Genomic DNA, 14,283 nt, shown 5'->3' on the forward strand with positions numbered 1-14,283 from the left:
GTGCAAACTCCACACAGACAGTTAGCGCCAGGCTGGAATCGAACCTGGGACCCTGGTGCTGTGAGGCAGGAATGCTAAGAACTGAGCCACTATGCCGCCCTAACTGGTTTAATTTGATTCTGTTGCTTGCTCCCAATTCTTTTTAATATCCTATCTGGTCTACTCACATTCTTGTAATCTCTCTTCATTCCCTTTAAACTTACCTGATCGCATTCTACGGAATCCTGTCCTTACTCTACTGTCCTGTACAGCTTTATTCTAGATCACCACTGACTTGTGGTACCTATTCACATCATATAACTCCCTATATGGCGTGCTTTCCCAGTACAATCCCCCAATCATTTTAATACCCCAGCCAGTCTAATCCCGCTTTTCTGTTCAGTCTGCCTGCCTTCAAAAGACCCAAGTGGGATAATCCCACCCTCCTAAAATCTTGTCATAATCTAATATGCCAATCTAAACCTGTTACTCATTCACAAACTAATGTACAAGGAAGGAGGGGCAGAGTAAAGAGGGAGAGATATGTCAGTTACCCTGACCTCAATCCCTGAGGGAATGTTCGAATCTGTTACAAAGGAACATGGTAACAGAGCATGTGAGAGATATAGGCCTGAGAGTCTGATTCTGGTGGTGGATACGTTGCTGGAGGTGATTCGGAAAAATAGGATTTATTTGCATCGAGGGGGGCTAGGAATGATTAGGGATAAACCAGCACGGAAATAATTTCTCACAAACTGGAATGAGTTTTTTTGAGGAAGAAACTGAAGTGGGAGATGGCACAGGGCAGGCTGATGGCTGCCGAGTCATCAGTTGGCCTGCTGAGACATAAGATGGCCGCTGGACCACAATATGGAGAGAGACAGCACAGCAAATGCAGACACTTCCTGGGGCCACCAGAACGTCAGCACAATGCACTCACAACCGAGTTGATTAGTTTAAGGTGGATAGGGGAGAGAATACATGAGTAATGTACACTGCCCGAAGTGTCTGGGTCCAGCCAACAGCTTTGACAGTTGAAACGGACTCAATACAGAGTGCTAAAGGCCAGGGCTGCAGTAATTGTCCTTCTCAGGAAGAGCGAGCACCCATTACTACAGCAATGACTTTTGCGCAGCCATTGAAACTGAATGTCTGCATTGAAACTGACAACAACTGTGCTGAAATTCACAAAGGCTGAGCTGGAACTGAATGATTGTATCAAAACTAACAACAATTCTGCAATGATTGCCATAAACAAATCATGCTACAAAAACAATAATCTCATTACTGACCTATTGTATCACAATATATGAAAAAAAAGTATCTTGACATGTGCTCCGGGTCGAGAGAAGAATCACAGCTGACCACTGTGCTGTTGGTGTTTCTCTCTCTTCCCCATAACAAAACCGAAAAGATTTAGGAGGCAGAGTAATGGACATGGTTTAGATTTTAGATTAGATTCACTACAGCGTGGAAACAGGCCCTTCGACTCTCTGAAAAGTAATCCACCCAAACCCATTTCCCTCTGACTAATGCACCTAACACTTTGGGAATTTGGAATGGCTAATTCACTTGACCTGCACATCTTTGGACTGTGGGAGGAAACCCACGCAGACACTGGGAGAATGTGCAAACTCCACACAGATAGTCGCCCGAGGGTGGAAACGAACCTGGGTCCCTGGCGCTGTGAGGCAGCAGTGCTAACCACTAAGCCACCATGCCACCCCAAAATTAATTAATGGGATGAGGGCATCACTGGCCATTTATTGCCAATTTCTAATTGCCCGGAGAGTAGACTTGGACTTTAGCGATGCTTTTGACAAGGTTCTGCATGATAAACTAAATTAGTAAAGTTAGAGCACATGGGATCCAGAGTGAACTTGCCAATTGGGTACAAAATTGGTTTGATGGCAGGAGGCAGAGTGATGGTGGAAGGTTATTTTTCAGACTGGAAGCCTGTTACCAGTGGTGTTCCACAGGGGTCAGTGCTGGGTCCGCTTTTGTTGGACAAGGAGATTTTGATCAATTGGGTCAATACGCTGAGGAGTGGCAGATGGAATTTAGTTTGGATAATTATGAGGTGTTGCATTTTAATAAAACATACAAGGGCAAGACCTGTACAATTAATAGTAGGCCCTTGAGTAGTATCGTAGAACAGAGAGACCCAGGGGTTCAGGTGCATAAATCTTTGAAATTTGCATCACATACAGACACGGTGGTTAAGATGGGTTTAGCTCACTTGCTTCATTGCTCAGACCTTTGAATACAAGAGTTGGAACATCATGTTGAGGTTGTACAGGACATTGGTAAGGCCTCTTCTGGGGTATCGTGCCCAGTTCTAGGAAAGGATTATTAAGCTGGAGAGGGTTCAGAAAAGATTTAGCAGGATGTTGCCATGAATGGACGGTTTGAGTTTAGGGAGCGACTGAATAGGTTGGGACTTTGTTCACTGGAGTGTAGGTAGTAGAAGAGTGACCTTATGGAAGTTTGTAAAATCATGAGGGGTATAGATAAAAGGTGAATAGTGGATGTCTTTTCCCTAGGGTGGGGGATTTCAAGACTAGGGGGCATACTTTTAAGGTGAGAGCAGAAAGATTTTAAAAAGAGCATGAAGGGAAACAATTTTTTTAACAGCGATTTGTATGTGGAATTAACTTCGAGGAAACAGTAGGTGCAGGTACAGTTACAATGTTTAAAAGACATTTCGATAAATACATAAGGAAGAAAGGTTTTGAGGGAGATGGGCCAAGTGCAGACTGATGAGACTAGTTTAGTTTGGAATTATGGTTGGCACGGATTGGGCTCCGTGCTACATGACTATAAATAAATTACCATTAGACTGAGTCACTGGTTTAATGAAAGAGAAAAAGATACTGCGCAAATGAGTGGAGGCTGTCATGAGTAGGACAGATGAAGAAAAAAAGCCAGCAAACGCAATGTATTTGGATTTTCAAAAAGCATTTGCTAAGAGACCACACAAGAGATTACTAGAAAATTTGGGCTTCAGATGATTAGGGCTTAAAAATAGCAAATTTAATGCATTAAGTCTACTTTTCCACCTTACCTTCAGCAGAGCCAGTGCCACATTAAAAATGATGCTCAGTCCCTGAGAAGAAAGACAAGAAATTGTGTTAGTCCTCAATCACACTAGACTTAATAAATACTAAAGCGTGTTTTAGCTATTTGCCTACTTTTTCATACATAGTCAGCTAAGGACCCACTCTTCCACTGTCTCTATTCCTTTAACATCCAATTCTGTGGCCCTTTCTTCAGATTCAGTTCCCCACACCTCCAATTTAAAGATTTGACCTTGCCATCATAACATTTCAGTGATCTCTCCTCCCTCACCTGTAACTTCACCTATTCACAATGCTGGATGATGATTTTTGGGTTCCCTGTAAATGTCAACCAGTGAACTATTTTATCTTTGACAGTTCTACTTTCATCTTCTCTCATTCTCTATTTGTTGTAGGTAACTTGCTTCATGTTTGAAGAATTCACCTGACATGTTTTTAAACATCTTCTCCATCTACGCCTACCTAGAGCCCTGGCTTGGTCTTTGCGAACCCCTCATTTTTGTTGCAGCTTCTAATTGAAATATTTCTTCCTGAATAGTCACCTATTGTTCCATTAATTTCTCTGTTAGTCTTCAGCTCTATTTCACCCCGATTAGCTCACCTCACATCCCAGTGAAGTCAACTTACCTGCAACATCAAGCAGAAGCATCTATTTTCACTGTCTGAGAGCTATTTGTAACATCAAGTGCCAGGACAAAATTCCCAACATCACGGTTTTTGCTAAGTGATATGTATCTGACAGCACACGTTCAGAGAGATCAGCTTTGCCAGGTTGGTAATGTGTTTCATACTGAGAATGACCTGACATCAAAGGCTATACTCAGAGAACTGAACAGAAGAACCAAAAATGTCCAAAATTTTGTTTTTCTACCTATCTGGAAGTCTCAACCTTGGACCATAGTATACCAATAAACAAGATACTGTGTATCGACCTAAATGGCGAAGTCTCTTGTCAAATTCACTGGATGACATTTCAGAAGAACTGAGTCAACTGTCTTCTAGACCAGAAGACAAAGCCATCATCTATCCTTCCAACACTAATAAGACATTTGCAAAAGGTTGTAGAAATTGAGACTTGGTCTAATGTCACGAGAGACAACATCAACCCAGATTTAACTAATGTCAATTTTTTGTCCTGAACATTCTTCCAAAGTAACAAGAAAATTTGACAGATGCCCTCTCAACCCCTGGAAGTTAACCCTCTAATAAAGAACTTTAGTTCATTCCTTACATTCATTGCACAGATAGATAACCAACTCCGAGAGAGATGAGTGGGTGACCCGCTGAAATTTTTAGCATTGTTTTCTGTACAGATTCCAGCATCCGCAGTAATTTGCTCCTCCAAAGATACATGGATTGCAAAGATGCATTCCCAGCACATTCTCCACAATGTCAAGGAAATCTTAGATCATATTGGGAGACTTGTAACTATCACAACAGACCAGCAAACAAGTGGTCAGCAAACTCTGCTACTTGGATCTATTGCAACAGACAACCTGTGCCTTGATGAGGAACTCCGCATAAATATTGGAACAGTAGCTCGCAACCTTTGACTGACCAAACAGGCACAGAGGGCCAGGGCGCTGATCTACACAATTGAGTATTCTCAGCACAGTGCTGAATAGCAAAGTCTGGTTAACTTGTATCGACTGAGAAAACAAAGCCTTAATAGCATTCATCTCCAGCATCTACAATGCAAACATAACACAATACAAAGAGAACAAAGAAAATTTACAGCCCAGGAATAGGCACTTCAAGCCTCAGCCAATCCAAATCTACTATCGAAACCTGTCACCCAATTCCTAAGCATCTGTATCCCTCTGCTCCCCACCTACTCTGCAGGTCCAGACGCACCTTAAATGATTCTACCATGCCTGCCTCTACCATCTCTGCTGGCAACGCGTTCCAGACACCCAGTACCCTCTGTATGAAGTACTTGCCACGTGTATCCCCCTTAAATTTTTCACCTCTCATCTTGAAAGTGAGACCTCTCAGTACTGAATCCCTCACCCTAGGGAAAAGCTGGTCTCTATCCACCCTGTCTATATCCTTTATAATTTTGTAGACCTCAGTCAGGTTCCTCCCTCAATCTCCTTTATCCTAATAAAAACAAACCTAACCTACTCAACCTCTCTTCATAGCTAGCACCTTCCATACCAGGCAACATCCTCGTAAACCTTCTCTGCACCCTCTCCAAAGTGTCCATGTCCTTCGGGTAATGTGACGACCAGAACTGTACACAGTATTCTAAATGCGGTCGAACCAACATCATGTACAATTTTAACATGACCTGCCAGCTCTTATACTCAATACCCCGTCCGATGAAGGCAAGCATACTATATGCCTTCTTGATCACTCAATCCACCTGTGCAGCAACCTTCAGGGTACAATACAACTGCACTCCCAGATCTCTCAGTTCAACTTTTCCCAAGGCTCTTCTATTCACTGTATTATTCGCTCAACAATTATACTTCCCAAAATGCATCGCTTCACATTTGCCTGGATTGAATTCCATGTGACACTTCTCTGTCCAACTCTCCAGTTTATATTCTCCTGCATTCTTTGACAGGCCCTTATGCTTTCTGCCCAACTCCAGTTGGTGTCATCTGCAAACTTGCCGATCATACCAAAAAATGGTAAGATCATTTATGTATATCACAAACAATACTGACCCCAGCACTGATCCCTGTGGAACACCACTGGTCACCTTTCTCCATTTTGAGAAACTCCCTTCAATTACTACTGTCTCCTGTTGCTCAACCAGTTCTTTATCCACCTAGCTAGAACACCCTGTACACTGTGACTCACTTTCTCTATTAGCTTATCATGGGGTAAACAGACAGTTTAATGTAGGCAGACAGTTACCATTGAGGTAATCCTTTCTAGGGTAAAAGGTACCAAGTATGCCACTGCAAATCATGCTAAGGCAGCTTGGCTGAGTTGATCATGCTTGCAGACTGGAAATTAGCTATATCCCCAAGATCAAGCCGTATGGAGAAGCAGCAGGATGGTCTTGGCAAAAATGCTAAATCGAGATACAAAAGTTCTAAGTATCAAAATTGCGACAAGTGGAAAACTAGCTGATGATCAATGCAAATAGCACCAGCATTGGGACAGGAGTTCACCAGCTGCAAGATGTGTTTTCTTAGAAGCTCCGAAGCAGATGCCAGCCTAGAACAAAGTCACACCATCCCACACCACCAGAAAGTGACAATTTTGATTGTAGCACATTTTTTCCTCAGCAGATTTGGGCAGTTTAGCCAGTGGTACAAATTATTACTTTTCCAATTCTTTCATTGTATTCTATGTCAACAGCAGGGTCAGTATCCCTTATTGCTCTGGAACGGAGTGGGTTACTCAACCAGAGTGGTTAAGAGTCTTACTCAACTATTTCATGAGAGGTTAAGAATCAACCACATTACTGTGGGTCTGGTGTCACATGTAGACAATAAATGGGCAACAATAACAGATTTCCTTTCCTAACGGGATAATATTGTGATCTAGATTTGCTTTTTAAAAACGATAATCAACAGTGGTCACATGGTCATTAGGCCAGATTTTTATTCCAGTTTTTTTAAAAATGAAAATCAAATTTCATTATCTGTCATGGTGTGATCTGAACCCTTGTAATCCAGACCTCCAGGCCACCCTTATGCTAGTCCATTACATCACTGCTGCTTCTTCAAAGAGCTTGGAGTTATTAAATTCTGCAATATCCCCACTGTAGTTTTAGCCCCATAGTTTCCATGCAGATTTGCTGCTCTCTCATGCCATTTGGAAATCCGTAAAATACTCTCAGGAATAGGATCATATTCCTTATGCTTCTCAGTTCTAACCAAATGAAATTCATCCTTGCCCCCTCAAGGTATACCCTCAACAGTACAATTACTTCCTTAATCAGTGCTGCCACTCCACCCCACCCCACCCCACCCTCCTTCCCTGGACAGAATAAGCCAAATAAAACACTAATTGAATCTGTTAATTGGTGATTAAGTAGCTGCAAATACTTTTGCCTTAATTTTAACACTGATATGCTGGGGTTCTTGATCATTGAGAATAGGAATATTTGTAGAGTATTCTCCTGATAGTTGAACTGTCCATCATCATTCATGGCTGTACAGCTTTGATCAGTTGTGAAATCGCTACGCTTGATCACATGTTGAGCACAAAAGTGGCCCTGTGTTCTAGCTTCAGCAAATTGGCATGGGTCACACTTGGTGCTGGGCCCTAAAGATATCTGTCTGGGGTACATTCCAAGCTGTTCTGTTTGGGTGGCTTTTGGCTCCTAAATGCTTGAAAAGGTTTGAAGAGATGCAAGCTCTGTAATTGTAACTTGCTATGCTGCTTATAAGACTGTGAAGGCTGATATTATATAAAGACCTGGTTAATTAGTTCCAAACTTTTAACAAATACACATTGTAGAACAAAGAGGTTTTCAACACAAGGGAGAACAGAGTCATCAGCAGGAGGTCTCTGCATCCATGTTTGACCTGATGCCTGGAGATTTCACAGAATCAGGATTTGATGCTGGCAACTCCCAGGCAATTTCCTCTGGACTGCACAACTGTCAGCTCTGCTGGGTTTGGCCGGCTGGTGGGATAGGACATACATGGGGTGGTGATGGAGGTAATTAGGATATTGTCTGTAAGGTATGTTTCAGTGGGGGCTGTTGTTCTGCAAGATTTGCACAGTATCCAGGACTACACTCTTCAGTAACATTACTCTGTTACTGGTTTCACCAGGGCACTGTTCACCCATTCTCTCACACAAGTGACTAGTACACTAACATCTGTAAGAAACAGTGTTTATATTAAGATCTACAGAGACATTCTGCTTCTGCCCTGTCTAATTAAACGACTTATTTTATTAGCTCTTAGATCAGTAGGTGTCCTTCCCAGAGCAAATAGCTTTTTTTTAAAAAAAGAGGTGAGCCAATGAAAGGAGGAGAAATGGGAGCAAAAATGGGGTCTAACAGTTACATAATGTTTCAAATGGAAACACTATTGTTCCCCAGTCTGAGCTTCCAGTTTCATGAAGTCTGCCATCTCATGTTCCAGATGGTGGGGCAAAATAAGGTGGCAGAGAGTTTGTTGGGTCCCTGATTTATGAGCTGTTTAAAGAGATCCACTAGAGGGAGACTAGCAGCTGCAGTATAATGAGGAATTTATTACAAAGGTGTGTGATTTTAAGAGATCGATATACCAACGTTTCCTGTACTTACAAAAAGTTATTCTCAAATGCCAAAAGGCATGGATTTATGGTAGGCAAAGGTGAAGACTGCAGATGTGGAAACCAGAGTTTAGATCAGAATGGTGGCTCAGTGGTGAGCACTGTTGCCTCTCAGCACCAGGGACCCGGGTTCAATTCCTGCCTCGGGCAACTGCCTGTGTGGAGTTTAGACATTCTCCCCGTGTCTGCGGGGGTCTCTTCTGGTGTCCTCCCACAGTCACAAAAGATGTGCAGGTTAGGCGAGTTGGCCATGCTAAATTGCCCACAGTGTTAGGTGCAGGGGTAAATGTAGGGGAATGGGTCTGGGTGGGTTGCTCTTCGGAGGGTCGATGTGGACTTGGTGGGCCAAAGGGCCTGTTTCCACACTGTAGGTAATCTTAAAAAAAAAGTGATACTGGAAAAGCACAGCTGGTCTGGCAGCATCCAAGGAGCCGGAAAATAGCCGTTTTGGACAAAAACCCTTCATCAGTAATTTATAGTAGGTAGTTATAATAGCTGACTCGGAACAGTTATGTGTAGGGCGGCTCAGTGGTTAGCACTGCTGCCTCACAGCACCAAAGGTCCCAGGTTCGATGCCAGCGTTGGGTGACTGTGTGTGGAGTTTGCACATTCTCCCCGTGTCTGCGTGGGTTTCCTCCGGGTGCTCCGGTTTCCTCCTACAGTCCAAAGATGTGCAGGTCAGGTGAATTGGCCAGGCTAAATTGCCCATAGTGTTCGGTCAATTAGTCAGAAGGAAATGGACTGAATGGGTTATTCTTCGGAGGGTCAGTATGGGCTTGCTGGGCCAAAGGGCTTGTTTCCACACTGTAGGGAATCTAATCTAATCTAAAAATCACAACACCAGGTTATAGTCCAACAGGTTTAATTGGAAGCACACTAGCTTTCAGAGCGCCGCTCCTTCATCAGGTGATCCTGATGAAAAATGAAGAAGCGACGCTCTGAAAGCTAGTGTGCTTCCAATTAAACCTGTGGGACTATAACCTAGTGTTGTGCGATTTTTAACTTTGTACACCCCAGTCCAACACCGGCATCTCCAAATCATAATCTAATGTCAGCAGCAGTGTTAGGTTTCAATGTTCGCTGCATTTCCCCAGAGTAATCTGTAACACCACCACTTCTGGAGTCACCTCTGGCTCCACCTCAGAAGCTTGAAAGTTCAAATCCCATTCAAGACATTTGAGCAATGGGGTTGAGCTACCTTTGTAATTGTCACTTGTGAGATTGTCGGCTCTCCCTCTTTTTCTTGAGCTGTTTAAAGAGATCCACTAGAGGGAGACTAGCAGCTGCTGTATAATGAGGAAACAGCGTAAATTCATCATGACTCCTGAAACTGCTGTAGAAGAGGATAATATCCGTCAGTGCCACACTATAGATTCTAATTCCACACGACTTTCAGGTCCTCTTGTTATCACAGATCAACTTGCTCCAGGTGGTTAAATTGCACTGAAATTGTTTTCAGACAATCCAAAAGACTGAGAAGAACCGTAACTGAAGGCACATTCAGGGACATTATTACTATCATCAGTGCCCTTCTCTCCCTCTGATGCTGACCCTCACAGGGGCACAGTGCCCTCCTCTCCTGAACAGAGAAAACGTGTCTATGCCAAAAACAGAATGGTTCGAGTAAGCCTGAGGCGCCAGATCACCTCAACCCTCAGCATGTCCAAACTGCAGTCAACAATGGAATGCTCAATTACACCCATCAGGCAGAGTTGCCCAAACTGTAGCTAGCTGTGGTCACGGCGCACCTTGCCCTCTGGTCACTATGCTGCAGAGAGCAGCCAGGAAGGTGATGGCTGGTGGGAAACATCTGAATTACAAGCAGGGACTGTGAGCAAAATCAAGCAGGGAATGGAGGCAGCGGAAGGTGATGAGAAAGCAACAGGATAACATCAATGGAGAACATAACGTGAAACACCACAATTAAATTGCAAGACCATGATAAAATGATATACAATCAATTTAGCAAAACCTTGATCTGCAGAAACCATCATAGGATTCACGGCCAGTTTACTGTATAAATTCAAAGGTAATACCACCTGCCCTGCCCTCCCCTCCAACCCCAAAGTCAGGCTTTCCTCTGCTTCAAGCATTTAACCATTGATGCAACGGCCTCTGGTTAAACCACTCCCAGCAGACAAACATTCCCCGGATAACGCAGATTAAAAATATCCTCTCTCCCCCTCACACAGCAACAATCTCAGATTGCTAACTCTTTATCAAGCAGCATCCATAACCTGCACCCAGCTTTCTCACTGCCTTTAGAGCAGATATATATTCTTTGGTCTCATACTTTAGGTTGTATGTAACTAACTGGATAAATCGTTCGGCTTTTTGTTTCTCTAAAACTTTCTACCAGCACTAGTTTTGGGGATTCCAGTACATATTTTAACAGATTCACATCTCCCCCCAGTCTTTGAGTGTCAGTTCCATTATTCAATTCCTTTCATTTCCTCATTCAGTGGAACACATACCTAAAAGAACAAAGAAAACAAAGAACAATACTGCACAGCAACAGGCCCACTGGCTCTCCAAGCCTGCGCTGCCACATTTTGCCCTTCCATACTAAAACGGTCTTCAATTATAGGATCTGTATCTCTCTATTCCCGTGTGTCTAGGTGCTTCTTGAATGCTGCTAATGTGTCTGCTTCCACCACCTCCGGCAGTGCATTCCAGGCACTTGCCCTTTTAAAAAAAAACTGCCTCTCAACTCTTAAATCAAACCACAGCCCAGTACCATGAACCAGTGTCCCCTAGTAATTGACCAGTTAACCCTGGGAAAAAAGCCTTACACTTTCTATCTATCCATGCCATTCACAAGCTTATAAACTTCTATCAGGACACCCTTCAACCCCCTGCATTCCAGTGAAAACAAACCCTGTCCAGCCAACCTTTCTGCAGAGCTAAAATCCCTCATACCAGGCAACATCCCAGTAAACCTTTTCTGTACCCTCACCAAACCATTCACATCCTGCGAGTGTGGTGACTAGAATTGTCTTTAATATTCCAAGTGCGGCCTAACTAAAAGTTCTATAAAGCTGCAGCATATCTTGCCCATCCTTATACTCAGTGCTCCTTCCGATGAAGAGGAGAAAGTGAGGTCTGCAGATGCTGGAGATCAGAGCTGAGAATGTGTTGCTGGAAAAGCGCAGGTCAGGCAGCATCCAAGGAACAGGAAATTCGATGTTTCGGGCATAAGCTCTTCATCAGGAATGGGCTGATGAAGGGCTTATGCCCGAAACGTCGAATTTCCTGTTCCTTGGATGCTGCCTGACCTGCTGCGCTTTTCCAGCAACACATTTTCAGCTCCTTCCAATGAAGGCAAGCATACCTTAAGCCTTTTTGAACTACATTATCTACCTTCAGTGATCTGTAGACCTGCACACCGAGATCCCTCTGTATGTCAATACTCCTCAGAAGTCTGCCACTGTATAATTCCCACCTGTACTCGACCTTCCAAAACACATCACCTCATTTGTCCAGATTAAACTCCATCTGTCATTTTTCTGACCGTGCCTCCAACTGATCTATATCCTGCTGTATCCTGACAATCCTCCTCAATATCCACAACTCCAATCTTTGTACCATTCACAAACTAATTAGACAAGCTGAACTTTCTTTAAAATCATTTATGCAGATCAAAAGGTCCCAGCATTGATTCCTGTGGAACACCACAAGTCACAGCCCTCCATTCTGAAAAGTATCCTTCCACTGCTACCCTTCTATGACTCAGCCAATTCTGAATCCATCTTGCCAGTTCACCCTTAATACCATGTGACTTCACCTTTTGTACCAGTCTGCCATGAGGAATCTTGGTTAAAGGCTTTACTGACATCCATGTGGACAGCATCAACCACTTCCCTCTCAATCATCTTCACTTCCCCAAGCAATTCAAAGTTAGTGAGGCTCTACCACCCCGGCCTAACTTTAACAAGTCCACTTGCTTCTAAATGCATATAGACTGCGTCACCGAGAATCTTTTCCAATAATTTCCCTACCATCGAAGTGAGACTCACAGGCCTGCAATTTCCAGGATTATCCCTGCTACCCTTCTTAAACAATGGGACAACATAGTCTACTCTCCAGTCCTCCAGGACCTCATCTATGGCCAAAGTGGATCCAAAAATGTCTGTCAATGCTCCAGCAATTTGTTCTCTTGCCTCCCTCAATATTTTGGGATAGATCCCATCAGGACCTGGCAGTTATCTACTTCAATTTTTTTTTTTAAAAGAGAACACTTCCTTTTTAATAGCAAACTCGGAGTAGAATCTCAACACTCCCTCTCCCGAGATCATCCTACACCAATTCCTTCTCTTTGGGGAATACAGTCACAAAGTATTCATTTCGGACCTTTGGGCTGCAAACACAGATTCCCTCCTTCTGTCAATGATCTGTCCATTGCCTGGCCATCTTCAAGAGCTGTATACAACACCCGCCACCCCCCTTCACTAGCCCAGAAGTAGAATTGGCAGAGCAATGTTTGGAGCTTGTGTTCCATACAGTCAAATTTAAGTCTTCATCCAAGTTTAAAATACAGCAAGAAACTGAAGGAAAGCCAGTCCTATCTCTAGGGTAAACCATTTCAAATTCATCTGTGACACAAACAGCCTTCAAACTTTTTTTTAAAATTAAAAATATTCTTTTAACCACTTTCAGATATTGATTTTTTTTTAAAAAACAAACATCTTTGTCCCATCCATGCCATGCGTTACTGACCCAATTGTTAAATACCTTTCCCTAACCGACTCTATCAAGTCCACACCTACATCACCCATCTTTTGGGTGTTATTCCTTTCCACCCCAGGAGATTCTTTCAACTATTTATCTGAAAATATACAATTTAGCACTACACATCATCGCTACCAGAAACAATAACACATGCTCCTGACTCCCAGTGCCATATAATTGACCCCCAACTCTATGATACACATCTATGACTTTAACATCTCCTAAACTTTCCACTCCACTGGCTGCCAAATACTGCTCAGAAACATGAAACAGCAATTGCTGGAAAAGCTCAGAAGGTAAGGCAGCATCTGTGGAGAGAAAGCAGAAGGTAACATTTTAGCTTCAATGACCTCCTACTGGACACAAAACATCAACTCTGCTTTCTCTCCACACTGCCAGACCTGCTGAGTTTTTCCAGCAATCTCTGGCTTTTTTTTCTTATTTCCAGCATCTACTGTTCTTTTAATTTTTAAAAAAAAACACACTTCTCAGGTCCTACCTCTACTGAGTTATTAGCATTCATCACTGGGCAACAATAAGGATCAGTTGGACAGAAGTAAATTTGGTGCCTTGCAGCTGGGAATCCTGATACTGCTACTCACTCCAGCCCATAACCTGAACGGTAGCCCTGATGGAGCACATTCTACATAGTTAAAAATCACAACACCTGAGGAAGGAGCGACGCTCCGAAAGCTAGTGTGCTTCCAATTAAACCTGTTGGACTATAACCTGGTGTTGAGAGATTTTTAACTCTGTACACCCCAGTCCAACATCAGCATCTCCAAATCATGACATTCTAGATATGTTACCAGACCTTTTTGTCTTCTTAAAAAAGGGACAGAAACCCTGTTTTTTGATACATAGTGCAGAGGGGCTGACATTCATGAAAGAGTTACAGATATAAACCCAACACCTCATGAAGATTCCTCACCTTGCAATGCAAAACATAGCTGATTAACTCATTGATCTACTCATTGGTTACTTACAAACAACCAAACTCAGATTACTTACAAATACTACAGAAAAGTAAACTCCTGCCCAATAGTACCTCTAGTTGAGTGTGAACTCCATACACTTCCAACTCACAGCTCAGCTCAGATACATTCTTAATTTACACAACAGTCAGAGGGGTGAAATACACAGCCAATCAGAGAGCAGCTATTCACACCTCCTGTTTAATGACAAGTCACACCATCCACTTATCCAATTAACCTAATGCCAGTATAATTCAGCACATAGTTAAGGAATTGAATAAACAAGCATAAACACC

General features: G+C 42.9%; 1 protein-coding gene across 3 annotated transcripts in view; it reads right to left on the reverse strand.

The window, feature by feature from the left end:
• Window positions 1-14,283, reverse strand: part of rabgap1l (RAB GTPase activating protein 1-like) — a 489,306-nt gene that overhangs the window by 79,668 nt on the left and 395,355 nt on the right. For all 3 annotated transcript variants that reach the window (XM_060830051.1, XM_060830052.1, XM_060830055.1), the window contains one exon: window positions 3,044-3,085. In XM_060830051.1, the coding sequence (XP_060686034.1) occupies window positions 3,044-3,085 (42 nt within the window). The remainder of the gene's footprint in view (window positions 1-3,043; window positions 3,086-14,283) is intronic.

The sequence above is a fragment of the Hemiscyllium ocellatum genome, chromosome 9 (assembly GCF_020745735.1).
Source record: "Hemiscyllium ocellatum isolate sHemOce1 chromosome 9, sHemOce1.pat.X.cur, whole genome shotgun sequence".
NCBI classification, from domain to species: Eukaryota; Metazoa; Chordata; class Chondrichthyes; order Orectolobiformes; family Hemiscylliidae; genus Hemiscyllium; species Hemiscyllium ocellatum.